General features: G+C 49.3%; 11 protein-coding genes and 4 non-coding genes; 9 read left to right on the top strand and 6 right to left on the bottom strand.

Annotated features, from left to right (window-relative positions):
• The first annotated feature begins 30 nt into the window (after positions 1-30).
• CNAG_03113 (trehalose synthase) lies at positions 31-3,860 on the top strand. XM_012195643.1 has 12 exons: positions 31-459; positions 706-806; positions 866-971; positions 1,022-1,141; positions 1,201-1,492; positions 1,555-1,617; positions 1,667-1,738; positions 1,800-1,894; positions 1,953-2,178; positions 2,242-2,521; positions 2,579-2,828; positions 2,902-3,860. The coding sequence occupies exons 1-12, from the start codon at positions 139-141 to the stop codon at positions 3,178-3,180; spliced, it is 2,205 nt and encodes a 734-aa protein (XP_012051033.1). The 5' UTR covers positions 31-138; the 3' UTR covers positions 3,181-3,860.
• On the bottom strand, positions 3,232-6,286 carry CNAG_07994 (hypothetical protein). XM_012196012.1 has 8 exons: positions 5,538-6,286; positions 5,268-5,461; positions 4,940-5,183; positions 4,678-4,859; positions 4,423-4,599; positions 4,115-4,313; positions 3,916-4,050; positions 3,232-3,848 (listed from the first exon to the last, which is right to left on the bottom strand). Exons 1-8 carry the CDS (start codon positions 6,076-6,078, stop codon positions 3,376-3,378), a joined length of 2,145 nt encoding a protein of 714 aa, XP_012051402.1. The 5' UTR covers positions 6,079-6,286; the 3' UTR covers positions 3,232-3,375.
• On the top strand, positions 5,901-6,192 carry CNAG_12717. Its single transcript, XR_001046000.1, has one exon. It is a non-coding gene; the product is annotated as a hypothetical RNA (non-coding RNA).
• A 93-nt stretch (positions 6,287-6,379) lies between the features above and the next one.
• CNAG_10092 lies at positions 6,380-6,477 on the top strand. Its single transcript has one exon. It is a non-coding gene; the product is annotated as a tRNA-Pro (tRNA).
• A 276-nt stretch (positions 6,478-6,753) lies between these two features.
• Positions 6,754-10,787, bottom strand: CNAG_03110 (hypothetical protein). XM_012195444.1 has 8 exons: positions 10,360-10,787; positions 9,120-10,308; positions 8,938-9,055; positions 8,594-8,851; positions 8,023-8,521; positions 7,896-7,955; positions 7,778-7,841; positions 6,754-7,718 (listed from the first exon to the last, which is right to left on the bottom strand). The coding sequence occupies exons 2-8, from the start codon at positions 10,234-10,236 to the stop codon at positions 6,943-6,945; spliced, it is 2,892 nt and encodes a 963-aa protein (XP_012050834.1). The 5' UTR covers positions 10,237-10,308; positions 10,360-10,787; the 3' UTR covers positions 6,754-6,942.
• Positions 10,788-10,858: 71 nt separating this feature from the next.
• On the bottom strand, positions 10,859-13,077 carry CNAG_03109 (ubiquitin carboxyl-terminal hydrolase 14). XM_012195642.1 has 11 exons: positions 13,024-13,077; positions 12,865-12,969; positions 12,774-12,811; positions 12,673-12,708; positions 12,553-12,619; positions 12,058-12,490; positions 11,831-12,007; positions 11,701-11,775; positions 11,593-11,653; positions 11,308-11,527; positions 10,859-11,253 (listed from the first exon to the last, which is right to left on the bottom strand). Exons 1-11 carry the CDS (start codon positions 13,046-13,048, stop codon positions 11,036-11,038), a joined length of 1,455 nt encoding a protein of 484 aa, XP_012051032.1. The 5' UTR covers positions 13,049-13,077; the 3' UTR covers positions 10,859-11,035.
• A 143-nt stretch (positions 13,078-13,220) lies between these two features.
• CNAG_03108 (hypothetical protein) lies at positions 13,221-15,415 on the top strand. XM_012195641.1 has 3 exons: positions 13,221-13,469; positions 13,535-13,651; positions 13,737-15,415. Exons 1-3 carry the CDS (start codon positions 13,301-13,303, stop codon positions 15,233-15,235), a joined length of 1,785 nt encoding a protein of 594 aa, XP_012051031.1. The 5' UTR covers positions 13,221-13,300; the 3' UTR covers positions 15,236-15,415.
• A 111-nt stretch (positions 15,416-15,526) lies between these two features.
• On the bottom strand, positions 15,527-15,624 carry CNAG_10091. The gene has a single exon. It is a non-coding gene; the product is annotated as a tRNA-Pro (tRNA).
• Positions 15,625-15,849: 225 nt separating this feature from the next.
• Positions 15,850-17,327, bottom strand: CNAG_12716. The gene is made up of 4 exons (XR_001045999.1): positions 16,774-17,327; positions 16,401-16,709; positions 16,155-16,338; positions 15,850-16,062 (listed from the first exon to the last, which is right to left on the bottom strand). It is a non-coding gene; the product is annotated as a hypothetical RNA (non-coding RNA).
• On the top strand, positions 15,939-17,385 carry CNAG_03107 (hypothetical protein). Its single transcript, XM_012195640.1, has 4 exons — positions 15,939-16,073; positions 16,165-16,248; positions 16,313-16,642; positions 16,700-17,385. The coding sequence occupies exons 3-4, from the start codon at positions 16,447-16,449 to the stop codon at positions 17,287-17,289; spliced, it is 786 nt and encodes a 261-aa protein (XP_012051030.1). The 5' UTR covers positions 15,939-16,073; positions 16,165-16,248; positions 16,313-16,446; the 3' UTR covers positions 17,290-17,385.
• Positions 17,386-17,486: 101 nt separating this feature from the next.
• Positions 17,487-18,843, top strand: CNAG_03106 (hypothetical protein). XM_012195639.1 has 2 exons: positions 17,487-18,689; positions 18,739-18,843. The coding sequence occupies exon 1, from the start codon at positions 17,525-17,527 to the stop codon at positions 18,680-18,682; it is 1,158 nt and encodes a 385-aa protein (XP_012051029.1). The 5' UTR covers positions 17,487-17,524; the 3' UTR covers positions 18,683-18,689; positions 18,739-18,843.
• Positions 18,844-18,897: 54 nt separating this feature from the next.
• CNAG_03105 (hypothetical protein) lies at positions 18,898-19,640 on the top strand (the record flags this gene model as incomplete). The annotated part of the gene is made up of 1 exon (XM_012195638.1): positions 18,898-19,640. The coding sequence occupies exon 1, from the start codon at positions 19,128-19,130 to the stop codon at positions 19,638-19,640; it is 513 nt and encodes a 170-aa protein (XP_012051028.1). The 5' UTR covers positions 18,898-19,127.
• A 765-nt stretch (positions 19,641-20,405) lies between these two features.
• CNAG_03104 (hypothetical protein) lies at positions 20,406-21,641 on the top strand. XM_012195637.1 has 3 exons: positions 20,406-20,627; positions 20,723-20,851; positions 21,015-21,641. Exons 1-3 carry the CDS (start codon positions 20,548-20,550, stop codon positions 21,439-21,441), a joined length of 636 nt encoding a protein of 211 aa, XP_012051027.1. The 5' UTR covers positions 20,406-20,547; the 3' UTR covers positions 21,442-21,641.
• Positions 21,525-24,520, bottom strand: CNAG_03103 (Cullin 3). Its single transcript, XM_012195443.1, has 7 exons — positions 24,454-24,520; positions 24,396-24,410; positions 24,222-24,357; positions 23,928-24,172; positions 22,766-23,877; positions 21,857-22,709; positions 21,525-21,795 (listed from the first exon to the last, which is right to left on the bottom strand). Exons 1-7 carry the CDS (start codon positions 24,496-24,498, stop codon positions 21,742-21,744), a joined length of 2,460 nt encoding a protein of 819 aa, XP_012050833.1. The 5' UTR covers positions 24,499-24,520; the 3' UTR covers positions 21,525-21,741.
• Positions 24,521-24,564: 44 nt separating this feature from the next.
• CNAG_03102 (hypothetical protein) lies at positions 24,565-26,582 on the top strand. XM_012195442.1 has 2 exons: positions 24,565-26,395; positions 26,455-26,582. Exon 1 carries the CDS (start codon positions 25,043-25,045, stop codon positions 26,372-26,374), a length of 1,332 nt encoding a protein of 443 aa, XP_012050832.1. The 5' UTR covers positions 24,565-25,042; the 3' UTR covers positions 26,375-26,395; positions 26,455-26,582.
• Positions 26,583-26,694: the final 112 nt, after the last annotated feature.

The raw sequence follows: 26,694 nt of genomic DNA, 5'->3' as shown, positions 1-26,694 counted from the left end.
ATCTCGCAGTCTGAGATGATGCACGATGGGGGCCGGTGGCTGATCGGGTCTGCGTCTGAGTGAGAATATATATGTCGCCCTCATTAATTTAGATCCCCCAGAATTAGACCACACTCGCCCTACATCGTCACGCCAGCAATGCCGCCAGGAGAACCACCCAAGCGACGTCTTTCGACCACCTCAAGCAGGCAACCTACCACCATCCAAGACATCTTCATCGGTGTAGGGCTCCAACTTTCACCCCAGCCTGATATTCCCGAGGGACATGAGGACCCCGGTAGGGATCTCGAATACAGTGCGGTCATCCACGACGGTACCGGTATCCTTGATAGCGAGACGTTCCATACAACGTTTTTCACGTATGGCAAGGATGAAGACGGGCTTGCGGCGGAAATGAAGAGGGTCGCGAGGGATATGCTCTATTTATTGAGAGCTATTCAGACTAACCGGCAGGTCAACGTAAGTGATCCTTTGAAGTTTTGACATCCAAGCCTTTTCTCTGGGAATAAATATCATCATCTGAATAGATGGCTTCTCCACAACTACTTAAATCAGGCTGGATTTGCTCCCATAGACGTCCCGACTTATTTTCGGAACGCATAGGGGAGTGGTTCCTCTGAGATTCTTTTAGCTCATCTACCTGATATCATCCACTTTCCGTTTGACTTCGTTTTCGGTAGGCATCACACTAATCCCAAATAACAGATCAAGATGATCGCCGTCGCCGAACCTATCCCTGACGAGCTTCGAGCTAAGAACGGAGTTGAATTCTTCCCTACTCTGTGGCTTCATATGGATGCTATACCGTATGTCATTTCCCATTAGCACCCATTGTGAATGCTAATCCATCCCTCTCAACTGTCAGATTCATCACCACTCCTTCTACTTCTATCTTCACCAAGCTTCCGGCTCCATCTACCATTGCCAGTGGAACAGCCGCTGTTTCTGCAGCTGTCAAACACCTTCACCCGGTGCGTCGCTTTCTTTCAAGATGCTCGAACAATACTAATGAGCTTGGCAGGCTACTCACTCTGCAACAACCGCTGATGTGGCCCCGAAAGACCACCATGTACAAGTCGACTCCGATGGGCAAATTCGACTTTGCAGTATCTTGCAATACCAGCAAAGCTCTAGTGAGGCCGTATGTCTCTCCCCGTCCTATCATTTTCCAAGCATTGTCTTACTTCTTTTCTTCTACAGCTCTGGGCGAGATTCACGGCCCTCTCAAGGCTCTTGAACGCGAACAAAGTTTCCATCGCATTTTTCTCAGCCACTCCCCAGGGTGGAGGTGTCGCCCTCATGCGACATGCCCTCCTCAGACTCTGGCGAATGGTCGGCCTCCCTGTCAAATGGTTCGTCCCCGAAGGCCATCCTACGGTGTTTAATATCACCAAGACCAAGTTCCATAACGTCCTTCAGGGTGTTTCGCCCAAAGAAGTGGAGATCAACGAGACGGATAAGACCTGGTTCGAGCTTTGGACTGAGCAGAACTGTGAGCCTTGATTATCTCAAGGGTGTCTTTTATGTACGACTGATGCTGATATTACTTTTCAGATGAGAGTTTCTGGAGCAATGGAGCTCTTGATGCTAGCGTAATCGTGATCGACGATCCACAACGTGCGTCCAATTGCTCTACATTCAGTCTTAGGTTTAATATATTCTGCAGTGACTGCTCTCATCCCAATCATCAAGAAGGAACGACCAGATGCCAAAATTATCTTCCGTTCTCACATCCAAAGTAGGCTTCATATACTTCCCATCTCACCATTATGGCGAACAAAACTGATCATCCGCCTCAGTCCAATCAGACCTTACAGACGATCCCTCTACCGTCCAATACAGGACTTGGAATTATCTCTTCAACTTTATCAAGGATGTTGATCTTTTCCTCGCTGTGCGTTTGCTCTGCCCCACTTCGCACACAAGATAGAATAACTGATCTTCTTTCAAAGCACCCCGTCAAATTCTTTGTCCCCAAGAATGTCCACGAAAACCTTCCCGTCCTGTACATGGCCCCATCCACTGACCCTCTCGATGGGTTGAACAAGATGTATGGCCGTGCTTCCGTCAGGTACTACCGTCAGTACTTTAACCAGCTCTCCCAGGCCCAATGTGGTGTCAAGATTGATTGGGATAGGGGGTATGTCTGCCAGATTGCGAGATTTGACCCTTCCAAGGGTATGTACTTGGCAATCTTCCAGCCACCATGAGTTGTTTACTGAGTTATATTGCCACGTGTAGGTATCGATATTCTCCTGAAAGCATACCTCGAATTCCGACAGAAACTCGAAGAGTGCGAGAACCCACCACTTGACAATGGTCCGCAGCTTATCATCATGGGTCATGGAAGTATTGATGACCCTGATGGAAGTTGGGTATACGAAAAAATCCATGACACCCTTAATTCGCCAGGCTATGAACTCATTCATGGCGATGTGGCTGTCGTCAGAGCTCCCCCTTCTGATGCGCTCTTGGGTTGCATTCTCCAAGGTGCTTGGGTCGCCACCCAACTTTCTACCCGGTACGCTCCGTCTTCTGAGTCCGTGGTGTCGTTACTGACCTTTGTTCGACGTCGTAGAGAAGGATTCGAAGTCAAAGTCACCGAAGCTATCAACAAGCGTGTGCCCATCATCGCGTCTGATGCGGGCGGTATCCCACTCCAAGTCAAGGAAGGGAAAAACGGCTGGATCGTCCCTTCTGGTGATTCGGCAGCTGTTTCTGATACGTTGTACAAGATCTACAAGGGCAAATTGAGTGTTCACCGAGATTTGTCTGAGGAGAAAGAGTTGGATGGGAAAAGTGATCCCAACAGTGTCGCCCAAGAATGGGTACGTCTTATTTAGCCCTACCATTCGTTGTTTTACTTTTCAAAATGAGTGTGTGTACTGATTAGGATTATAGGTCGGCAACTTTGACGAAGCGTACCGTAAAATTCACGATGACGACGGTGCCACCTCGGAAGACTTCTGGACAGTTGGTAACGCCACTCGATGGATGTTACTCTTCGCTAAGCTCCTTGATCTCAAGATTGACCAAACCGGCGAGGTCAATGAGCAGGATGTAAACGTTTTGAAGAAGCTCGAGAAGGAGAAATTGCCAAATAAGGGAGAGACGGGCGGAAACGTGTGGCACATGTTGATGGGAGACGATATGTTGAAGGACGAGGGCGCGTTGATTTAATTGATTACGGTGTCATATATCTCTTACTGCGTTCGCAGTAGAAAAACAGAGCCGTTGTTTAATATAATACATAGTTGTGAGAATTAGAAAAGTGATGGAAGTATACGTGTAGATTTTCAAATCTAGTGTTGAGATCGATGCCCTTTGTGCGTCTGAAATCTCTACACTCACAATCCCCCTATTGCAGTACTCACTTCATACCCTTCCCATTCTCCTCGCTCTTACCAACCCCAACTCGCCTTCACAACCCGTAACCAACCCCTCCATCTCAACACCCACCACCCCACCATCTCCACCCCACCCCTTCTGTGCACTCATTACTGCCCGTCGTCCTACAACTACTGCCATCTCCAACCGTTTCACCAATTCATCCTCTCCTCTCTGCCCTTCGTCTTCTGGATTATGCACCCGATCGAGCGCGAGGAGCTTGCTCCATTCGGCCAGGATAACAGCTTGGGTAGGGTGGTTCTGAGGGAGAGAGAGGCAAGAAGCGGAGTATGCTAAGGAAAGGTGGGAAGTGGCCAGGTTAAGTTCAGAGAATGTTGAAGGTGGGGTCAGGAGAAGAGAGTGGAGTCGGAGTAAAGCGAAAGTAGGATGAGACGACGGTGGAGTGAGGGAAAGTAAGTGGGGGATGAGGGTGGGAAGTACTTTAAGAGCATATGATTTGTCTAGAAACGAATGATTGATGTTCTAACCGGTTGCAATAATTGGGAGAAAGCGAATGGAAAGGCTTACCTAGCGTTCCACGTTCGTCTGACTCCAGAAAACTCATTCCTTCTTGTACCAGCTTCCTCACCTTATCCGCATCTACTTTGAAGTCTTCCTTGCATGCAATGCACCGCACCTCAACTTTGTCTGTCGCATTTTCCACTGCAGGATTCAGTTAGAAAACAACCTCCATCCTTCTTCTTCTACATGATAAACGATCACTTACATGGCATTCTAGCTTTACCTTCTTTCGAGCATTCTCTATGTCTCACACACCACCTTGGATCAACCCATGATTGTTCTCCATTTGCCGTCGATTCCGATTTTTGACAAAGCGAGCAGTGGCAGACGAAGCGGTATCTTGATAGCAACTCTGATTGGCGATGGTGATATGGCGTCGAAGTGTCGATATATGATGTCAGAATCTACATATACCCGCCGTTAGTCAGCTTTCTTTTCGTCATAAATGCTCATAATTTTGCTTCTTCCAGCAGCTGGGGCAGTAGGGAACAGAGAAAAGCAAGAAGGGCTCACCTCTTCACCTGGAGGAATATCATTCAGCGCAACTAGGAAAATATCTCGCCCTCCTTTGGGGAAGACCGCTATAGCATTCGGCTCGCACGAATGGTTCGCAAGAGCTAAAAGCGGAGAGATGGACATTCCAATAGGCGCGAGAGAGGGGGATGTGAGCGTAAACGCGTTGACCTGGATCTAAATGCCATTTTTCCTGTCAGTTTTAGATGCGTCTACTGTCTGATAATAGGAGAACAGAGGACGAAGGGGACCTACAGCAGAACATAGATTTAGAACTTCATCAACACCGTTAAAGCCATAATCACTCATATAAGACGGGTGTAGCACAGCTGGATCTTCCCCCGGCAAAAGAGGTTTAGAGGCAGAGAGGTAATGTTCAAGATGCTGGACTTGCGAGGCAAATTTCATGATGTCTTCTTCGGGTGCCTGTTTGACGTCTGCAGTAGCATAAACATGAAAGCAAGATAGTGTCGATCAGTGAATTTGGAAAGGGAAGGGGACGAAAAGACAAACTCACGAGACTCCATAAGGCTCAATTTATCCCACCATCCATCCCCATCCTCCTTACCCTTACCGGCCTGTACCTTGGCTTGCCGTTGCCAACACAGTCTTCCTACCGCTCTGACACCCTCTGGCCCTGCCCATCTCGCATCACCTTCATCCTTCACCCTGTCAGGGTAGGTCTTATGGTACATAGTGCGTAACCTTGAAAAGGCCGTACATTCTTGCTTATGGGTTGACCAATCTGCCAGTTGACATTCCTATTTTGTTCAACCGTTCGAAGTATCAGCTTTCTTTACTCCGAACTTCCACTGAGATAAACACATAGCGGGAAATTGACGTACACGCGAACAGTAATGCAAAGTCTTACACTTGCTGCACCGGCTGAGCTTTACTCTCACAGTCGTGCTAGATAGGTTCCCGCTCGCAAGAAGGATCTCTTTTTCTGAAGGCGTCAGAAAGCAGCCGTGGCAGGTAGTCGTCAGATGAGGAGTGCCAAGGACGGAGACAGAAGGTGCTAAGCGGATGATACGGGAGCCTGTCTCGTCGAAAGCGACTTATACGTTAGTTACGAACAAGGTAAGGTGAAGTTGCAAGAGGATAGATGGACTGACCTGGTTTGACAGACTTGGTAGATACCAATCCCCTTCCCCGTCCGGGAATATCCCTGATCTCAATACCAACTCCATTCAGCTCCTTTTCGTATAGCTTCGTTAATTTGCTCTTGACGCCTAATACTTGCTCCGCCTTGGTTGTGTCGACTGCTGCTGTGGGTGCTGTGGGTGCTGTGGGTGCTGTGGGTGCTGTGGGTGCTGTGGGTGCTGTGGGTGCTGTGGGTGCTGTGGGTGCTGTGGGTGCTGTGGGTGCTGTGGGTGCTGTGGGTACTGTGGGTACTGTGGGCGCTTTGGGCGCTGTGGGGGCTAATGTTGGCATGGAACCCGACTCTTGAGTGTCTTCCTCCAAGAGTTTATCATCTTTATCACTCCTTACACACCTGTTCTCCCTAGATTGCTCAATGGCCTGTCTCTCTCGACTCCTAGACGCATTCGTATCAGGACCTATCCCCTCCTCATGCGCTATTCGTCCTGCACTGTTCTGCACCGAACTTTTCTGCCGTGCATTCCTTGTTGATTTGAGGGACTGAAAGTTGGACATTCTCAAGTCCAGCTGATTGGGATTGGTTTTGATAAGACAAAGTGAACAGAATGCGAAGGATCCATTAACGGGCTGATAATCGGCGAAGTGAGCAATGCGAAGAGATGAAGAGGTCAGCCCATTGAACTTGATGCGTTACAAAGGGTCCCCAATAAGAAACAATATGGACGAACGTCGGTCCAGTATTTCTCAACTTGTGTAATCTAACCTCAATATGATAACATAAAATGCTCATTTGTTTCCCATATATAGACCCTTGAACATCCCAGTTTTCCAACAATTGGGCTTCGGTGGCATAGCCGTTTCGTTGGTGCAGTGGTAGCATGCCCTCTTAGGGTTGGATTACGTAAAGTTCTCCGGCTTTGGGGGTGGTCCTCGGTTCAATCCCGGGACGAGACCCAATATCTTTTTCGACCTTATTATTATTCTTGCCTTTTTCATCTTTCGACGTTGTATATTTCCAATAATGATGCTGAATGGCACATGTAATGCAGAAAGAAGAGAGTAATGAAGATGGTTCATTGCAATCAGCTTTTGTATACGTTCATCTGCTGCAGATGTATCGCCCTCATCTTCGAACGAGGCTTCTTCGTGAGAGTAGACGATCTGGGCATAGGGGACTTCAGTGGTGTTGGAGTTGAATGAGGAGTTGGCAAGAGATTGTGAGTCCGGCTTCTCGCGTGGGAGACAATTTGCGGAACATTCCAGCTTGCTTAAAATTCATGTTCTGTATTTCCACTCTAGCATTAAAAAAGCGACGCATATGGATAAAATCATCGAATCATACAATAGCTTCTACACAGTAAACAGAATCAACCCAGACAAAACGGGCTTTTTCTATCACAAACAACCCGCCGAACGCCCTCATGCCGCCCTGGACACTTCAGTCTGCCCATCATGCGAGGACCTCAAAGTAAAGGCGCTGCCTCCAACACTCATACTCTCAACTCTTTTCACTTTCCTGTTTCTCCCTCGTCCTCCCATCCCTTCTTCCCTTTCAAACTCATCACCATTAATCTCCCATTCCCTATCCTTCGCCTTTTTTCCCCTTCCATATGAACCGGGCCCAGATTCGGGGATTCTGACGCACAACATGCACACCAACGCCCCTCCGACACATGCTGCCGCAAGCGCAAATACTGCCGCAGGGTAATATTCTACCGTACTGGCGAAGAGCATACCAAACATGAGTGGACTGATCAACGTTGCGCCCAGAGCGTGGACTACAGATAAAGCACCAAAAAGGCGGCCCGATTGGCTTGGATCTGGAAGGAGGGAGAGCGCAAGTGAGTTGGCGGCAGGTGTTGAGGGAGAACCGAATGTGGTGAGTGCAGTGAGAATGATGAATGCCGATTCCGAGGTACCAAAGGAGAGGATGAACCACGGGACGAGTTCTAAAAAGAGGCAGAGACGGATAGTGAAGAGATCGAGGTGGCCATTGTGTGCGTCGCCACTGACGGGTGGCGAGGGAGACGGTGATACATGGGCAGAATTATGGGTTGGCATTGATTGAGAGGGTAAAGAGTCGTGCGAGGAGGCGGATGTCGTAAAAGCTGAATTACCAGCTTCAGCTACGTGCTCGGCAGACTTGGGTGTGGTGTGAGACTGATTAAGGCGGGATTTGACATATTTCGTGATGACTATGTGCCAACCTGATTAGCTTAATATTTCTGAGCTTAAAAGCATTTTATCTACTTGCCTGGAACAAGGACGATAAGAATGAAACTTCGGAGGAAGGCAACAGCAGACATGTATGGTCCAAGCTACAGGTCACATTTCAACATTCTTGATCTTCCACAAATCAAAGGAGAACTCACTTGTGCGGATGTCCAGCCATAGGCATAAAATGAGTATTGCGTTTTTGTCAATAATATACCCTGCCCATCATTAGTATCCAGCCGGACACTATGATTATGAAATCGGCCGAAAGAGATAGATACTCACATAGAGCATCGACATCAAAAACATACCCATTCCCATAACAGTCATATTCCATTCCCTCCTCACTCTTCCACCTACCCTGATTTCTCCATCTCCGTCTCCATCTCCATTTTCCTTCACAATCTTCGGTAAGAAAATACCCAACGGGGCCAGGAACGCAATAGCTTTCTTCCCCAACCTTTTGATAGTCCCCACCATCTTCTTTCTTCTCTTTGACTGTCTCCCCATTCCATTCGAGCGTAAAGACCGATCATTGATAAGAGGATCTTCCTCATTCTCCCCATATTCTCCTCTCTCATTCACCCTCATCCTTGGCAAAACAGGCGCCTCATCTTCCCATTCTATCTCTGCCGCTTCGCGTCGTGCAGCAGCGTCCTCTTCCAATCGAGCGTTCTTCGCGAGGATGAGTCGGGCGTCAGAGGAGAGGGACTCGGGGAGAAGGAAGAGGACGAGTGGGATGGAAAGAGAATAAAGGATGAGATTGATATAGAATGGAGTCATACTTTTTTGATATTTGATGTTAGGAAAAATCGTGGTTATGGGAACGAAAGATAAGAGGGAGAGGCAGACTCACATGTCACCCGTAGATTGGATAAGTATACTACCCAAAACCGGTCCAAATGCGAACCCAGCCATCATGAACCCGATCGCCCTTGAGAAAGCCATCACCCTGCTTCCATCGGGGGTGATATCAGATAGATAAGCGTTGACTGTTGCTGTAATGGTAGAGAACCCCCCGAGGATACCTTCAACAGTAGGTCCGATAAGTAGAGAACGGTAGCCACCGGGTGCAAGGTGTGGGAAGTTGGCAACGAGGACGAAACATAGCTCGCTGTTAATCGCAGGCGATTTAGCCATGTGGCTTGATAGGAGAGAAAAAACAAACACGTAAAATGAAATGACAGACATGGGACTTACTTGAGGAATAATCCAACTTCTACCACAGCCATAACCTTTGTCCTCCCCCATTTGTCGGATGTGCCTCCCCAGAAACCCGTGGTAAGTGCGGATAAGAAACCCATGGTAAGGGTCAATGCTGGCAAAATATTACTGTCAATCTCCCTTTTTACATCAGGACGGACAACGTAGAGAGAACTCACTCATAGTCAGCTTTGCAGCTGCTGCTTGTACCTTAGGGTCTTTTTTACACAACTGAGGGTCAATCTCCCTGAAAGGTCCTCCCTTCGTTCGTTCCCCCTTGTCGCTATGATCCTCACCCTTGTCCTCACCCTTACCATCTCCAGGGGTCTGGCCGGAGCCATCGCCAATAGGCTGATCAGGCCCCGGCAAAGGCCCCGCCGAACCTGATTCAGTGTTCCGCCTAGTATGAGGATGGTTACGGCGATATTCGTATATCTCGTGTTGGAGACGGATAAACCACTTGTCCGCCGGAGAAAGATTTGTTCGACGAGTGATGTTGCTGGCGAGAGTACCGACGATAGCAGGGTCAATTATCCGTTGCCCATGATATTGGTCCACAGGGATGAAGGCGACTTCCACACCGTTATGCATTTCCACCTCCAGATCACGTGCACTCACCCACTCCAACTCCTCCGATCTAAGTATTCTCTCATGTCTCTCAATAAAGGTTTGAGCAGACACTACAACCTCCTGCCTTGCAGCGGGTGGATGCGCCATACAAGCAAGATTGACATACAACTCACTCCTTGGCGGGCTCCCCATCCCAAGGCTGACGGCCATACCCATGATCACTGGGTATACCCATTTTGAGGAAGGACGTCGCCATTTCGGTCGGCGAGCGATAGACCCTTCCCGAGCGTTTTCCCAATTAAAGAAGGACGCCTCTGTTGTGGGCGTTCCGGTTGGAGTATGTTCCAGTTCGGAGTTTGCACCTGATAAAGTATCATGGCGGCGCTCGTGAGAAGCCTGCGGTGTTTCATCGAAGGAGTCCGAAAGACGGGGCCCACGGCTGGAAGGGCGAGAGTCCGCATTTGGTGTGGAAGAACATGGGACGGCATCTTCGAATAAAGCCCGTTCGTAGAGCGCTGTGCCAGTCAGACCTTCCGAATCAAAAGTCGGTACGAATTCGTGCTGTTGGGGATGGGGTGGGTGCAGCTGGTGAGGCTGATGAGTGCTGCGTATACTATGTTGGGACGAGACGGAGGAATGGGAGTGGTGTCGGCTAGACGACCTAAGATAAGGAGGGATGGGTAAAGGTAGTTCTTGTGTGGGAGTGGGCGAGTGTTTCCCCGTCATTTTGTCTTCACGATGCAAGTTATTGATCGGAGGCTTTACTTCAGCTGGAGAAACGGATGGGGCGATCCAGATCTGGTGCTTATTCAGTAATTTACGTATACAACGGATAAACAAGAAACATACCTTGGTTGCTGTACCGACCTAACTGAGCTCTAATAGTTTACCAAGCTCCGCGTATCTCTCAAATTCCCAGTGTTCATTAACAGCTACTATATATGCCCATCCCTCTTCACATACAAACTTTTTGTATAGCTTTCAAGGACGTAAGATATCAATAATGACGTATTGGGGTTACTCCGGTGGGGTGTACAGATACAACAAAGTATGATAACCCTTCAAAGCTTGGATATTTCGTTATCCATCGGCCGAAGACCGAGGCCGAGGTTTGTCTGTCTTAGGCTGCTATTGGCTTGCCCATGGGATTTTCAGTCTTTTTAGACAAAGTTACACTCCAATAAGATTGCTGGGGGAGGGCGTATATGCAAGTTCGCTCTTGATTATTGCAATGGGAAAATGGGGAATGTGCGATGGGGAATATGCGATGATACACGGGAACACTACGATGATCGAAAGGGACCAATAGATTTCATCATCGTGGCAACAATCCCCTTCGTCGGCCAAATCCGATATAATGCATACGTAATCGATTTGAACTCTTGCGCGCAGCGAGGCAGGACGTTCGTTCTTAGTCCGTCAAATGCATCACTGAAGGCTCAAATCGAATGATAACACTTTGATGTACTTCTAAGTCTTCCTTTGCAACGTTCAAATGCATATGATCGGGCTATTCCGTGTCATTCTAGATCTTCGCCGCCCGATAAAGCAAAATATAAGCTACTGAATCCTCACCGCCTCCATCCATTGACAGGATCTTGTTCGCATCTGTAAAAGTTACATTATTGTCGTCGAACTTGGCCCATCTCTGATGTTCGGCAGGTACATATGCGCCATCATCAACGCGAGACCAGCCAATGTAATGGCCAGAGTCGGCAGAGGCGCCTTTGTGTGTTACCACAGCTAAGGTATGTTAGTTGGGTTTAGGTTTAGGGGAGGAGAAAAGGGAAGACCTACCAGTGAGCTCGTACATTCCACTCCCCTCTCCATTGGTTAGTCCTCCTTCTTTCACAAGCCCTTCCACCATAGCCTTTTCTTCATCTCTCTTCTTCTTTTCTTCATCCAATCCCTGTCCGGGCTTACGTTTCAAGATACTCGCACGGGCATCACGTTCCTTGAGGATTTGTTTCGTCGCCGAATTGAGGGGTTGGATCTTTTTGCGGAGGGGCTCGGTCACCTGTCCAAAAAAGGATAGGTGAATCAGTATGGCTAGAGGGGAGATATACACAAGACTGGACGTACAATGTCAGATAAGTCGAGTTCGAGGGGGAACTTGACTTTGCGCATGATCTTTGCCTTTTTCCTAATAATCTGTCAATCGAAGCCAGGAACACGACGAGATTGACTCACTGGATGTCACGACGCCAATAAAATCGAACCATGTGCACTACAAGGTACTCCGGCAATCGAGAAATGCGAGATTGCCTATAATAAGCGTCAGTTATAGACCCATCATTTAAGGATAGATGGACAGACTCACATAGAGTAAGTTGCGTTTCGTCCCAGTGTTGCGCTTGTCTTCTCAACCTGCTGGTTAAGGTTGTCTTGAATACCAGACATCAAGAAATTTGTGGTCCCAGAGATGTTACACTCGAGTTTCAAGACCGTTTCAGTACTAGTTGTCTCTGGTTCTTCCTCTGTCTCTGCATTTTTGAGTCTTCGATTGTGCATTAGTATGAACGTCAATAGATTGGAAGCGAAACTCACGTCTTGGTTAATTCGATAGACATCAAACGGTCCACGACGGACCCTTCCTCCCCGTTCTTCGGCAATGCCGCCCTTAGCGCTTGTACAAGCTGTGTCCAAGCCTCATCTGCATCCTGCTGTGCGTAATGCCCCCTCTGATCCCTCTCTGCAAATTGAGGCGCCAAGGTTCTCAAATTACTGATAACTTCCAATGGAGGAACGGCATTAGGTGTATTGTCAATTATAACAAACAGATTTTTTAACGAATTGGTGACGCGAAATTCGGGGAGGGAAGAAGAGGGGGAGGAGGAAGGGGTGAATTCTTTGAGAGCTTGGTGGACTTCGGGTACGGCGCGGATGGCTTGGAGCGTAGAGTTGAGGTAACATGTGTTGCCGAGGTTGATGAGACCCGTGGGTTCGTCAGATTTAATGCCTTCATCCCCTACATCTTCCACTGATGATATCGTCTCAGTTTTCTGGTGTGCCTTTGCAGTTTATGAAGAGATGGGAACATACAAAAGACGATTTGCTGGGTTGGTGGTGGTGGTAATGCTTCAGCGGCTCCAATTACCATAACAGCTTGCTACATAATGATCTTTAGCCGTCTATCATTACCTATGGTCAGTCTAGATATACCTTTTGATTTGCCAAAGCGACATAATCTGTATCATCCTACAGTACGATTCTGTCAGAAATTCTCTGAAAAGGATCATTCAATGCACTAGCGTTTAACGTACCTTCACAAGCTTGCCCTTCACCATAACCTTCATCCTCTCTAAATTTTCATGTCAATCTCATTTTAATCATTTCTCAAGATATTACACTGACCGGTAGGGACCCTAGTAAGTTGCGAGATAGCATCCTTGAAAGCCTGAGTCGTGGTCTCTTGTGTGACAGGAATGGTATACGTCTTGCCAGAATGTTTTACGCTTACTACGCATCTATATGTTAACATCACCTTACTACCATTATGATCCAGGTACTCACGTTCCATATTTTGGGATTTGGGCATCGGTATGGGAGTGTTTCAAAAGACGTGAAAAAAGAAGAAGATTCCGTCAACGAACTGGAATTGTTTATGACGCTGATGCAGGCGTTGGCGACATTACGTAAATCGCCTCCACTTCTGTTATTGAAATGAGAAACGTGTGGCTGTCCCGGCAGTCATACAATTATGTCAATTCGTTCAATACTCTCAGGTCTTTTTAACTTTTGGACTTCTTAAGCTGCTATATCCGTTCCCAAACATCTCTTCTCCAGGAAAATGGCCCTCTCTTCCCTAGCGGATGAGCTCGCAACCGCTTTTGACAATGGATCGACGACATCAAACAGCTTAGCCGCGGAGTTTGGTTTGGACCTCGATCTTGACCAGGAGCTCGGGCTCCAAACTCGAGCGGGTGGTGATGGCTTGGGATATCGTGGACACTCGCTTGGTATGTAATATGTATCATTCGCTATCTGGGTGAATGCAGCTGATTATGGTTACTTGCGGATTTAGAGGAAGAGCTTGCCCAAGGGGGCTTTGGACAATCGCCCTTGCCTGATCGCGGATTATTGAACTTTGACGCGTCACCGCCTGCTTGGTCACAGCATTTATTAGGTGGACACTCATTAGGTTCGTTTTTTCTAAATTTGGTAGATTCTTTTATATTCGGCTGGTGTAAATGTGCTGATGTACGATTGAAACTATTTCGCTGTAGAGGATGAACCGGCCTTAGGAGAAGGGATTTGTCCACCACTTTCTCCGTTACTGACTCGATGTGACCACTACAACCGTGGATCGTCCCCAAGTTCGATTTTCTCGTCGCATGGAATACAGCAATTTAATTTGGATGATCATGATGAACTCCACGAAAGACAGTTACACGGGCCCTTATCATCGCGCAACGAACAGCTAGACGATCACGATAAAGACTTGTCTCTTCACGATAACCTCGTCAGCTCCTCTTCCAAACTACTCACATCACCATCACGCCCGTTTATACCTCAAGAACCCCTCTCCACTCTTACCACTACCCCACTCAGACTTGGGACTGGAATACATAGAAATCCGTCTACCCGCCCTATATCTTACCCATTCTCCTCACCTTCCCCTTCCTCTTCTTCTATATCTTACGGATCAAGGCGTTTGACGAGGGAAGACCAAGATCCACTGTTGATGCTATCGGAGACGATCGCAATGAATTCTAGGTTTATCAACTCCTTGCGGCATTTGGATGAGGTACCCGGAACAATCGCGTCTGGGACGCCCAGTAGGACTCCTGGGAAAATTGCCAGGGCGACGCCTGGTCTAGTCCCTGGAGGGTTATCAGGGGCGTCTATCCTGAAACCTGAGGTGGCAGAACCAGAATTCCCGTTCACATATCTTTCCCCCCCTTCAAGGGCGACAACCTCAACGTCGATACCATTAGCCATTGATATCCACCTACAGAACCATCTCGCCGCCCTCGAAGAATCGGAAAAAAAACGGGATGACCAGCTGCGCGGACTCAGCTTATTAGCTAGGGAATTCGAGGGTTTGAGGTGGGGTAATGGATTGATTGAAAATGGGGAATGGGATCGATTTGTGGAGAAGCAAGGAGAGATGGGGGTGTTAGAAGAGGAGAATGAGAGTGGAGATGTCTCAGCCTTGGAAGCAGATGGAGAGGAATCGCTTGAAGATGTTCCCAGTTCCAATTTGACTCCCTCCACTCCCATCCGTCATCCTTACGCCGCCCAGTTTTATTCATCTCCGTCTCCTTTATCACCTCAAAGCACCCTCCAACCCACGCTCCAAACACTTCTTTCCACATCCCACTCCCTGACCACCTCTCTCAACAACCTCTCCGACTCGCTTCACAACTCTGCCTCATTATCAACTCAGATCTCTCGTCAGCTCAAAAACCTCCGCGCTTCAGTGGGTGGATTTAGGGAGAGAGAAGTCAGAGAGGAAGAAGCGAGGAAGGGAGTAGAGGAGTGGGAGAGGGGGCGAGTTGAGTTGGGTTTGGGTGGAGGGAGAATAGAAAGTGCAGCGATTGGATCGACAAAGACAGAAAGTGTCCAAATGACTCAAAGGGGTAGGGAGAGGGTGAAGAGTGTAAGAAAAGTCTTGGAGGAGGAATGCGAAGAGTTTAAAAGCAAACTTGAAGAATACGGGAAACAGGTGGAGAAGATTCAGGCGAGCAGATCAGCTGGAACTGGAATTTTGGCCAGGGGCTAAAGCTTTTGCAGCACTGCAAAGTCAAATATTTGCCTAGTATTTTTGGAGATTTTGAGTAACAACGTAAGTCAGTTAGAGTATGGGCGAGAGTGGGAATTGAAAATGGGACACGTCCTATGACGATTTGACGATACCTTAATGACTATGACTTCATGCATGACAATTTTTGATGTCTATTGCCCTCTACCGGATGACCGAAGTTAAATATCGATGCATCTCATACCCCTCAAGTAAATACAAGTTTCGAAACTTCAAAAGCAAAATAGAAAAAATCACAGTAAAAAGATATTGGGTCTCGTCCCGGGATTGAACCGAGGACCACCCCCAAAGCCGGAAAACTTTACGTAATCCAACCCTAAGAGGGCATGCTACCACTGCACCAACGAAACGGCTATGCCACCGAAGCCCAATGATTGGGAATTGAAAATCCTCATACCACTTGTCCAGTTGTACAATAAATATGCAATTAACTGTCAATTTTTGATAGGCATACCTGTTCATTATGCTGTCTTCAAAATATCCCAAGCTACAGGCTTTTCAGGGTCTTGTAGAATTTGACAGCGGAAGTTCATCACTCCTGCGGCAGTAATTTCAAAGGGGAAACCTATATCCGCTCGGAAATAAAAATATAAAAAAATCGCAGCACCGGAAGGTTGGTAGATCGACACCATCACCGGGGTCCTGAAAACGTGGTTTTTATGTTCTTCATTCTCTGTCACCAGCCTCGGCTCTCTTTTCTTCTTCTTTCCGACAACCTTTGAATCGATCTTAATGATGCATTTTGATGCTAATCGACGGATACGGAAATGGGAAAGAAACTGACAAATCTGGAATGACTGTAAGCTCACTTATTGCTATTGCTAGCTTGTAGCCTCATCAGGGCCTCCAGAGAAAGATCAGAAGGGTGGACGTTGCTCACCTTGACGCAGCCGGTTATCGGTCGCGTTGGCCAATGTACATCAGCGTGTTTCCTTCTCCCTTCGTTTGATATATATATAAATCCAAGTGACGATGTATGTCTTTACCTCTCATCTCTTGCCACTCAGATTACACCATCATAGACTGATTTCTCTACAGCGTTTCGAAATATATTCACAATCTAGCTGTTCCGAATAGTCTGATCATCAAAATCCCAATACTCGAGACGCCACATTCTAGCTCTTACCTCACTCAGCTTCCAAGCGTTTTTATTCACAACGCAGGGTTCATCAATGGATTCACTGACAATTGACCGTGACAGCCGCACATGGAACGTACCAATCGTTCCTTCCGACTCGGCAACAGGGGTAACACCACCGGTTGCAGAATTCTATTCGGGATCTCCGGGCACACCTACAGCCTGGATGGAGCAATTCAAACAGATGATTAGGGGCTTGGACAAAGACCTTGATCGTAGACGGACTTCGGGTAAGTGATTGTCATACACCCCATCCTCGTGGAACAGCCAATTGATAATCTCACCAGGAGGCATCTACTGTGCAAATTGGAAGAGGTACCAAGTCAGCTCCCACCTTCTTTACGGCATTTTAGTCACACACATTTATCATAAGCGGCCATGGTATCGCCCCTATGGTTTTGGCGAGTTGCACATCGATGTATCGTGCATTATCACGCCACATTGGGCCAATAGTCGACGGGAGGACATTAAGCGAACGGCGGTGTACATGGAGCGGAAACTTCGTCGAATGGCCGAAATCGAGTACGCCAAAAAGCGTGTAGAGTTCGCTCTTACAAACAGATGGCCCTCACGTGAACAAGAAATCAGATTGATGAAAGAAATCACTACAGATCTTGCGCGAGAGTTGATAGGGGAGCATATCGGTACCCGGTTTCTCTTCCTCCAAGGAAGAACCAGAAGAGATTACAGGAATATTGTAAGGCAAGGGGAGGAGCCCAGACTAAGTCCTATCTGGATTGGCGCGATTGAGGAGTATATCGACGTCTTGCTAGGGCCCCAGAGGACACGATTTGAGATTCTAGAGTCGGCCTTGAAGGATGTCGGTGAGGAGTTAGGCGATACTTTACTCTCACTTCCCAGATTGCATCATCGTTAGTCGTACATTGTGCAGATATTTGCGGAACTAGATTGTGATTGTTGCTTTATTAAAAGATGAAGGAAGGAAGAAGAATGCAAAGACATAAACCTGTAAACAGAGCTGGAGGGACGTGTTCGGTGCCACACTCGGTAAATGCAAAAGTTGGCGGCGTTTTCCACCTGAACTCACTCTTCTCTTTCTTTTCCAAAGTTCTACGAACCCCTATACATCTCGCCCCAACAAAACACCCAAAATGTCTTCAAGAGTGGTTTATAGACTGGCCGGCCGAGCATCTCGTCAACAGCGTGCATTCTCAATGACTTCGATTTCTCGAAACGCACCAGTCGTTCCTTGGGAACCCGCCCTTCCTCAAGGTGTATCTCCTGCCTACGATGCTGCCATCAGCTACCTCGCCGACTATCAATCCCGAACTCTCTCCAAACTCAATGATTTTAAGTCTAAGCTCCCTGAAACTCCTTCTCATGAAGAGCTCCAGCAACTGGCGAAGCTCGAAATTGAGGCATACGCGAATGACCCTGCTGTGAGACGGACATTCAAGGAGACAGGTGGAGAAGGTCAAATGGGCAAGAGAATTATGCGATGGCTTGGAGAGGAAAACTGGAAGAAGGAAGGCGGATTGGATTTGTTGATGCAGCGTGCATTACAAATGAATGTTGTTCCCGACTTGTTACCCGAAATCCCTCCAACTGCGCCTCTTACCATTACCCTCTCCTCTCCTGTTACTCCTGGAACTTTCCAACGACCATCATCCTTTGTTCAACCACCAAAAATTACCCACCAAATTTTCCACCACCCTTCCCTCCCCACACTTACCAACCCCAACCCTACCGCTCTCCATACTCTCCTTGTCGTTGATCCCGACGCGCCTCATCACGAGACTCACTCTTTCCAAGAACGTGTCTTGTATATGAAGACCGACATTCCTATCTCTGTTGTGGACGGAAATGTCAACCTTACGGACAAGTCTGTCGGCAAGGAGCTCTTGGCTTGGGAACCACCTGCGCCTGAGCAGGGTACACCTTACCACCGATATGTTTTCCTCGTCTTCCGTCAGCCCTCTCCTTCTTCCGTCACTACCACCTCTCGTGAAGGTTTTAATCTCCGAGATTTCCTCTCTTCTCAAGGGCTTACCTCTCACTCTCTCACCGGTCTTTCGCTTTTCCGTGCCGAGTGGTCAGAGGAGGAGGACCAGTTTATCAACTCTGTATTCAGGGAGAAGCGGGGCGTATCTGAGGGTGCGCCTGTATATGGTAAGGTTCCCAAGGAAGTAAGATATGGTTACCCCATGAAGGCGAGGCTTAGAAGGAAAGAGGAAATAAGGGACCAGATTTGGGAGGGTGCTATGCGAGAGTTGGAAGGATTGGGAGACGTTGAGCGTGTTGGCTTTTAAAGATGATGTAAGTTTTGATGCTGCGCACGAAGGGATGAGCGCTAACCAAAGAATAGGAGTTTTTGGGATTTATCCATTGCACATGAGATTGGGATGCATCATTCTAGCATATGTCTTCGAGTGCTGTGGTGTCAGGAAGGCTCTGAATCGCTCGGCTAGCAAGCGAACAAAGGTTGTCTTCCTTCCATTTTAAGAAAAAGGGTCTCGGTCTCGGTTTTAAAGTGTATAAAAACTGGTACTCTTCAAAGAATAATTCCAATTTGGAAATGTCCAACTCAAACGTCTCAGAATCCCAAATGCGACTTCGCCACCCTAAGCAATCAGCAAAACATACTTCCGCCGCTTTGCCCAAGACTCGACATTCGACGTTTTCCTTAACTCACCTCGCGACCGTTTCCAAAACGCGATCAACACTCTCATCAATGCGCCAGCGATTAGTCTACCTATGAATCTGCCCCAAAACATCCGCTTGTCCGCTAAAGAGCTCATCGGCTACTACACAAATTTCACCGACACCCATGGCACTTTACACAACGATAGCAAAGGATATGGCACTGCCTCGACCCTCCCACCTTCCCTCGTTAAGCGAGATAAAGCCTATGAGTATTTCAAAGGAAGTTGTGAAGCACGTGACGAAGATGGATGTTCGGCCCTCGCTTCGAAGAATCAGTTTGCATTCAAAAGGGGGGTACAGCAAACCAGTAGAAGAGAGTACGAATATAAGTTGTGGGAGCATGGATCGAGTGTGGAAACTATAGTGGACAGTTTGGATGCGGGTACGCGGCGCAAATTGGGAGACGATGTAACTGTGTTGTTGGGCGACGAGATGGGGAAGATTAAATTAGAGAGTTGGCGAAAGAGAAGGAGGATCGAGGGTTCTAATCCTTTGGAGCTGGTAAAGAGGTTCACAATGTCTGATGAAGAGAGTGTCGGGGACTCAACGTTCGGCGGAAAATGAAGCGGCGGTTCAACTGACAGTTTCAGGCTGGGTGGTAGACGCATGAATTAGTTAGTGAAAGGATTTTTTAGGACAAGTTGAAAGATCCTTTGACTTTATTTGAAAGTCAAGGTCAATCATAATAATATCTAGCAGGATGAACAGATTTCGTCTTTGATTCGTTTTGCGACTCCATGAACTTTTATTTTTTCATCATGAACTCAGTCACAGACAAACTAGGTACGTATCGACTTACATCTCGTATCCAGCCTGAACAGCAGACACAACCTTTCCCAACACTAAGTCGGCTTCTCCTTGATCTCTTCATGCCCCATAGTCCTCACCACTCGATCATGTGTCGGCCCAGTTGTCGACTCGGCTTACAAACACTGGAATGTATGTTCCAAGATTCATACCACAAGAGCTCACTTGGATTGGGCGGCTCTGTGATATAAGCTGTGGGATTGAGTATTTAGAGCTATCGCAGGCAAAAGAAATGATGTGAACAATATCGACATAGTTTCGTGTGTAAAGTCAACCAATGACCACAATAGGCATACAAAGATGTTGATCCGACATATATAGGACACATGTCGAACCAAATAAAGGCGGGGCCAGCACCAATCGCAGCTTGGAATACATATTTTCGCCTATTGAGATTGGCTGATTACCCATGAATAATAACAGAGTACAGCTACTTGTACAAGTACCATGTACTGTCCAAACTCTAGAAGTCGATGTATGTATCTGTTTCTTTGCCGTACAAATTATTCAGAAAACCTATTTTTGGTATCATTATGCCAATACAATTTCTCGGCGGCCGGGCCCCCTTGCGTCGCTCTCCCATCTGGCGCATTGTTCTTCTACCGCGATTACTTTTGCATGTTCTAACCCTCATCATACAAACCACAAAAACAGAAATCGAAAAATGTCGACCCTCCTCTCTTCTCAACCCCTCTTTGGAGGTGCCATCTCTCTTGATCTTCCTCAAAACTCTATCGATGCGAGGTCCGTTTTGTCTCTGTGATGAATATCTGGAATGAATGAGCAAAAAAAGCTAACGAATTCCTGTCCTACGTCGACGATGGCAAACAACGGTATAGTGACCTCCGCCAAATCCCTAATAATCAAGAAGTTTTCCTCTTCCCGCATTCGGATACGGCCCTAGTTCTTGAGATACTTGAGATGGTTGAAGAAGGTGGTGCGCGGGGAGATCTTTGGGAAGCTGCAAAGTGCGTTATTTACATTCCTTTAATTGTTCTCTCTCAAATCATCCTTGCGCTTCAAGATTTTTGCTCCTTAGTTGCCCTTCACCATGCATCGTTGGGATATGCTTTGTGCTTGTGCTTGATATCCTGGGGACTTGAAGGAGCTGACAGATGGGTGTATGGACAGATTCCACTTCAACTCGATCGCACATGACAACGCCTCTCTAGACTCTACCATCCTCACGCCTGCACCTCCTTCTCCCATCCCTTCATCTCCCTCCGCGTCTCCTACTATCACCCCGCCGCAGCCCGTCATACTGAGCGGTACGCAACGTATCCATAAATTCTCGCACGACCCCACTGGCGCGCCGCGGCCAGGGCACGAGAATGACGTTGCGGATGACGTCTGGATAGGACTCGCCCTGTGGAGGGTGTGGGTGGAAAGCGATAATGGGAAGAAGAAGAAGGCGGATGTGGTGTTGAGTGTGAATGTGAACCTGAGCGCTGCGGACGGAAGTGGGGAGAAGGAGAGGGGGCAGGTGGAAGGGTGGTTTGGGAAGGCGGTGGGGAGTTTAAAAGTTGTAGATTATGGGTTATTCGGGGATGTTGAATAGGGTGTCAAAATTAGAGGAGAATGGTAGATTGAGTGTACCACTGTTTCCATTAAGAATTTTACTGTTTCATCGACATTGTGTGCATTCAGAATGATATATATATATACTGTTTGTCGCTGCAAAGGGTTGAACGTCATGTTTTTGATTTTATCTAAAGGATTTTTAAAAAGATCCCACAACATGCATACAGACATGACTAGAATATCGACTTTTTACACGTTTTTCCCTCGTCGCGTTTCTTCTCTCGCCAGAAGAAAACTCAGAAAACCATGGCCGCAGACTTGTTTTTTTTTTATTCTCTTACGCCAAATATCGATACGATCCCATATCTTCTGTTCTCTCGAGATACTCTCTCTACCATCCGGTTGTTAAGCTATATCGTATTTTCAAGGGGGGGTTTTAGACTAGGACTTACATCAATCAACCCTTCAATCCTCTTTTTAATCATCGGCACGCCGGCCACAAACCGCTTGGCCAGCTGATGCGCCACCTCTGAGACCAAATCGTTATGACGCATCGTCTTGCGGTCTTTCATGATCCGGACGATACACGCTTCGACTTGATGTTTCCTTTCTTCTTCGATTTGACGTTCTGTCTCTTCTCTTTCCTGTGCGTTTTCGACTTGTCCGCCTGCACCTACCCCCCCGCCCCCGGCCCCGGCGCTTGAAGCTGAAGTGGATGCGGACGCAGAGGAGATTTGTAATATTTTGATCCTTGCGAGAGGCGATGAAAACGCTTCATTAAACTCAAACGTATTATCCCTCTCCACCTCTCTCCCCTTTGGATGTTTCACCAACAACCTATGTTTCCCACAGGCCAACGACTGCAACGTCCGCGCCAGCTCTGCGTCGGGCAGAGACGTCTGCGCTTTGAGCTCGTCGTAGGACAAGATGTCGCCTGGTTTCAGATCTGCGAATGCGAGGAGGACGACCATGCCCATGGTGGAGAGGTTGACTTCCCATTGACCTTTACGCGTTCGGACTTTGAGGTCGGCGGAGCCGAGGAGGCCTTGCCAGGTGAGGCGGCGGCCGGAATGGCGGGAGTCGTAGAATGTTTGGTAGTGTTCGAGGGCGGGGAGGAGGGGTGGGGGGAACGTGAGCGGGAGGGAGAGGAGGGTGGAGGGCGGCCAGTTGGAGGAGGTTAGGACGGAGACGTGGAGGGTGAAGGGGATGTTGTATCGTGGATCGTTGCCGAAAATGTTGGCGGCTTCGTCTGATAATCTCATATCTGTAAACATCCCTTCTAGTCTATGTGTGAATTGGAATCCGCTACATCGATCCAGTCAGTCAGTTGCCTCGTTCCAAGAGATTTAAACAAAACCCACACTTCCTTCTTCAACCTGCCGACCATTTCTTGTTCCGCATCGCCACCTACACTCTTCCCACTCAACAACCTCCTCGCCAAATGATTCTTGTAATACCTCTCAAACTTGTCTTTATCCGTCAAAAACCTAAAAATACGTATCGTCTTTTCCTTTGCCTCTTCCACCTCTTCCTCTGTCACACCCTTTGCTGCGCCGCCTACACCTTTTGCGCCTTTGCCTTTTTTCAGCGTTTCGTCAATGTAGAGGGAAAGAAACTCGGGTGCGCGGGGATGAGCGTTGATGACGTTTTGAAAGGAAGAGTTGATGGTGGATTGAAGGGCGAGGGAGGAGGAGAAGGAGGAAGAGAGGATGAGGGTGTATTTGTCAAAGAGGAGGAGGATGGCGTGGACCCATTGGAGGGCGAGGGTTAGTGGCGGGGTGGGTTTTGGTTTGGCCGGGGGAGTGGTGGTGTCTTGGAGAGCGGGATCGACATCTGCCGTGCCTGCATTGACGGCTTTGCCTCTGACATCTATATCCACCGCCACCGCCTTTTTCAACGCTCCCACCCCTTCGTCCGCTGGCACCTTGCCGAAAAGGGCGTATAACCGTTTCAAATCGCCGTACCTATCTTTATCCACCATTTGCACGAGACCCGAGCCTGGCATGTTGAGGATGGTGGAGAGGTGGGGTGTGAGGAGGGAGCTGATGAGGAGGGATTGGAGGTGGGGGAGAGTGGATGGGGAGAGGTAGTGGATTGTCCGATCGTGTTCTTCGGCAAGGCGGCGGGAGACGTTGGATAGGTAGAGAGAGGCATCGCTTTTGGCTAATTCTTCGCCTGCTTCGTACTCGTACCACTCGCCGCTCCTCCTTAGAAACTCGGGCTCGAAATCTTGCTGGTATACGCTCGCTCCGCCCTCGCGTTCTGGGACGTGGAGGCGTAGCAGGATATCGATACATTCGCGCACTGTCGAGCGGGTGATGGTGAACCCTTCGCGTTCGAGCTGGACTTGGGAGAGGAGGGTGGAGATGAGGTGGGTGTGGATGGTAGGCTGGCGGATGATGTGGGTGAGGAAGAGGGAGAGGCCGAGTTCGTAGACTGGCGGTACGTTTGCCGTCGGGGCGTGAACTTTGTCCTGTGTCGATTGTCAGCGTTGCGTGTAGGCGATGGAAGGACTCCACTCGCCATGTACTTTAACACATCTTTCAGTTTACGCATACTCCCCGTATGGTCTTCCCACACGCCCTTGACGGCTTTTAAAAAGCGGTCGCCCTCTGTCGCCCGCTCGATGGCTTCGGCGCCGCCGCCGAGCTTGCCTGCACCGCGTGTGCCGCCGCTGCGGGGGAAGGTGGGCACGATCTTTTCTTCAGCGAGCCGGTCGAGGTGTTGGACGATGAGAGTCTGTACGCCGCTGTACAGCTGGTCGCCGTCTGTGTGGTGTGTGGTGTTAGTTGGGGGCTGGAGTGGATAAAGACGCACGTTTGAACAGCACGAGGTTGTATGCATAGCGGTAATGCTCTTCAAAGGACAGCTTGGATGCATTGTGGTTCTGTATCTCCCGTATGGCGGTGGCGAGCTTTGCCCAGGTGTCCTTGATGGATGTATCTGGGCCGATCTGCGGGGTGAGTGGGGTGTGGGCGTGTATGGACGTACCTTTTTGGGGGGGCGCTGGGGAAGGGTCAGCGGGTGTGTGCATGCGCAGGGGACTCACGATTCTGGGTTTGCCCCGCTTTGCTGCTCCCATCGACATGGCCATGGTGGGGGGGGTGACAGTGACTGGAGAAAAAAAGAAGCCGTCGCGGATTTCAGCGTCGCATCTCTTCTCTCACTCTGCATCGCGATGGGCAACAACGCGCTCTACGTCCTCCGCCTCCTGTGGCGCGCCCCTCCTGCCGCCAGGGGGGTGTCCTCTGTCGCCCTCCCCCCGTGCGCCTCTCCCCCAGCCACGTGCATCTCTACTCCCCCCGCCACATCCCCCGCCCCCCCCTTCCNNCCTCCTCCACCGCCCCCCCGCCGCCGCCGCCGCCCCGCCCCGCCGCCCCAAGTTCTGCGACCCCCTCTTCCGCCTCGTCCTCCGCGCCCAGCACAGCGCCGCCCTCGCCATCCACGCCGAGCTCCGCGCACACGCCGTCTACATCCAGCCCCGCCACGAGTACCTCGCCCCCGCCACCTCCGCCCTCGCCGCCCGCGACACCGACCAGTTCTTCCTCTGGCTCGCCCTCTACCCGAACAAGCCCGCCACCGCCAACACCCCCGAGCTCCGCGCCATATGGCACCCCCTCCTCGCCCTTGTCGTCGCCATGCTCAAGCAGCCCAGCTCTGGGAGTGGCAGCGACCATCGCCCGTTCCTCGCACGCTTCCTCGCCGCCACCGCCAAACTCGGCGTCCTCCCCACCGTCCTCCCCGCCCTCACCCCGCACCTCGCATTCACCCTCCCCCCCGCCGCCTCGTACCCCCTGCTCTCCGACTCGATCGCCGCCTACACCAAGTACACCACCTCTGCCGAATCGACCTCGAAGCGCGCACAAGTACAGCGTGGCATGGTGAGACGACAGGTAGCGGGCATGTGGGCGGCGTATCTCAGGGGGCTCATCGCCGCCGGCTGGAGGGAGGAAGCAAAGAGGCTGTTTGAAGCGCCGCCGGACGGGGTCGAGTGGGATCCGTTTACGAGCGGGTATGTCGTCAGTCGGCTCGCTCCTTGTCTCTCTGCCCCGGGGCCTCCTTTTCCTCTCTCTACACCTTTGAAAACTACCTCGCTTCCCCTTTCGAAACAGCTCCTCTCGACCTCACTCTCCCCCACCCACCTCGCATCCGTTCTCCATACCCTCTCCTCCCAACCTCTTTGCACGACCCATCCGAATCTCCTACCCCGCTTCAAGCAAAGGTTCTTGCGACGCACTTTTACCACAGGCACGAGAGAACGAGAACGAACATGGTTACATGCGGAAATCATAAACCTCCAAAAACAGGGACGACACCATGATGCCGTACAAACCTTTGCCGATCATTTCTTTTGGATCGGCTTACCCCCCCATCCGTCCTTTTCTTCTCTCTCGGCAACGTCGAAAGACGCATCAGCAAAACACTACCCCTCCATCCAAATACTAGTCACCCTCCTGCCTTCACTCCTCCCACTCCTCCCCGCTCCGCTATCAAGCTCTGTACCAAACTACTTGGACGCGTACGTCCAGCTAGCCACCGGTACAGACCCGGCACTAGCACCGGCACTAAGACCGAACAGCGTGATGTGGAGCGTGGTGGTGCGGGAGATTGTACACTGGGGAGGCGGTGGGGAAAAAGGTTTGGAACAAGGACGAAAGGTGTTGGCGTTGGCGCGGCGGGCGAGTGAGGCGAGTGACGGGCCGGGAGAAGCGGCGTACAGGGCATTGTTGTTGGCGTTGGCTGGACGGAGGAGGGTGGATGAGATGTACGACTTGTTGGATCACATGGAGAGTCTTTCTTCTTCTTCTTCCTCTTTTCCCGCCGAACCCAGCGGCACTTCGCCCAAGACGTACATCCCCCTCGTCGCCATCCTTGCTAAAACCGGTCTCGCAGCTGATGCTCAGCGAGTCTTGCAAAGAGGAGTTGATCGATTTGGTGGAGGGTGGGTTGGCAATGTCGTTTTGGATTGACCGGTGTCTTGATCGAGTTGGGTGAGAATTTTTTATTTCTTTGTGTACGAGCCAAAGTGCTGACTTTTTTAATGTACTAGCTTTTTGGGATATCAATTACATTTTCTCGTTTTCTTTTGCACGGATACTTGGGATTCAGGGGGGGTAATAGATGGGGTAGAGAAAATAGCGGTTTAGCGCTTTAGATGTATTGCATCTGTGACATTGTATTTGTCCATCGACGTTTTTTTTTTTTTTATGATTAAAGATTCCGCGGCGATACGGTACAGGAAACATGATATCGATACTTGTACCTGCACCAACCCGCCAGCTTCCCACTA

The sequence above is a fragment of the Cryptococcus neoformans genome, chromosome 8, assembly GCF_000149245.1.
Source record: "Cryptococcus neoformans var. grubii H99 chromosome 8, complete sequence".
Classification (NCBI taxonomy): Eukaryota; Fungi; Basidiomycota; class Tremellomycetes; order Tremellales; family Cryptococcaceae; genus Cryptococcus; species Cryptococcus neoformans.
This window is presented reverse-complemented; position numbering and strand designations above follow the sequence as displayed.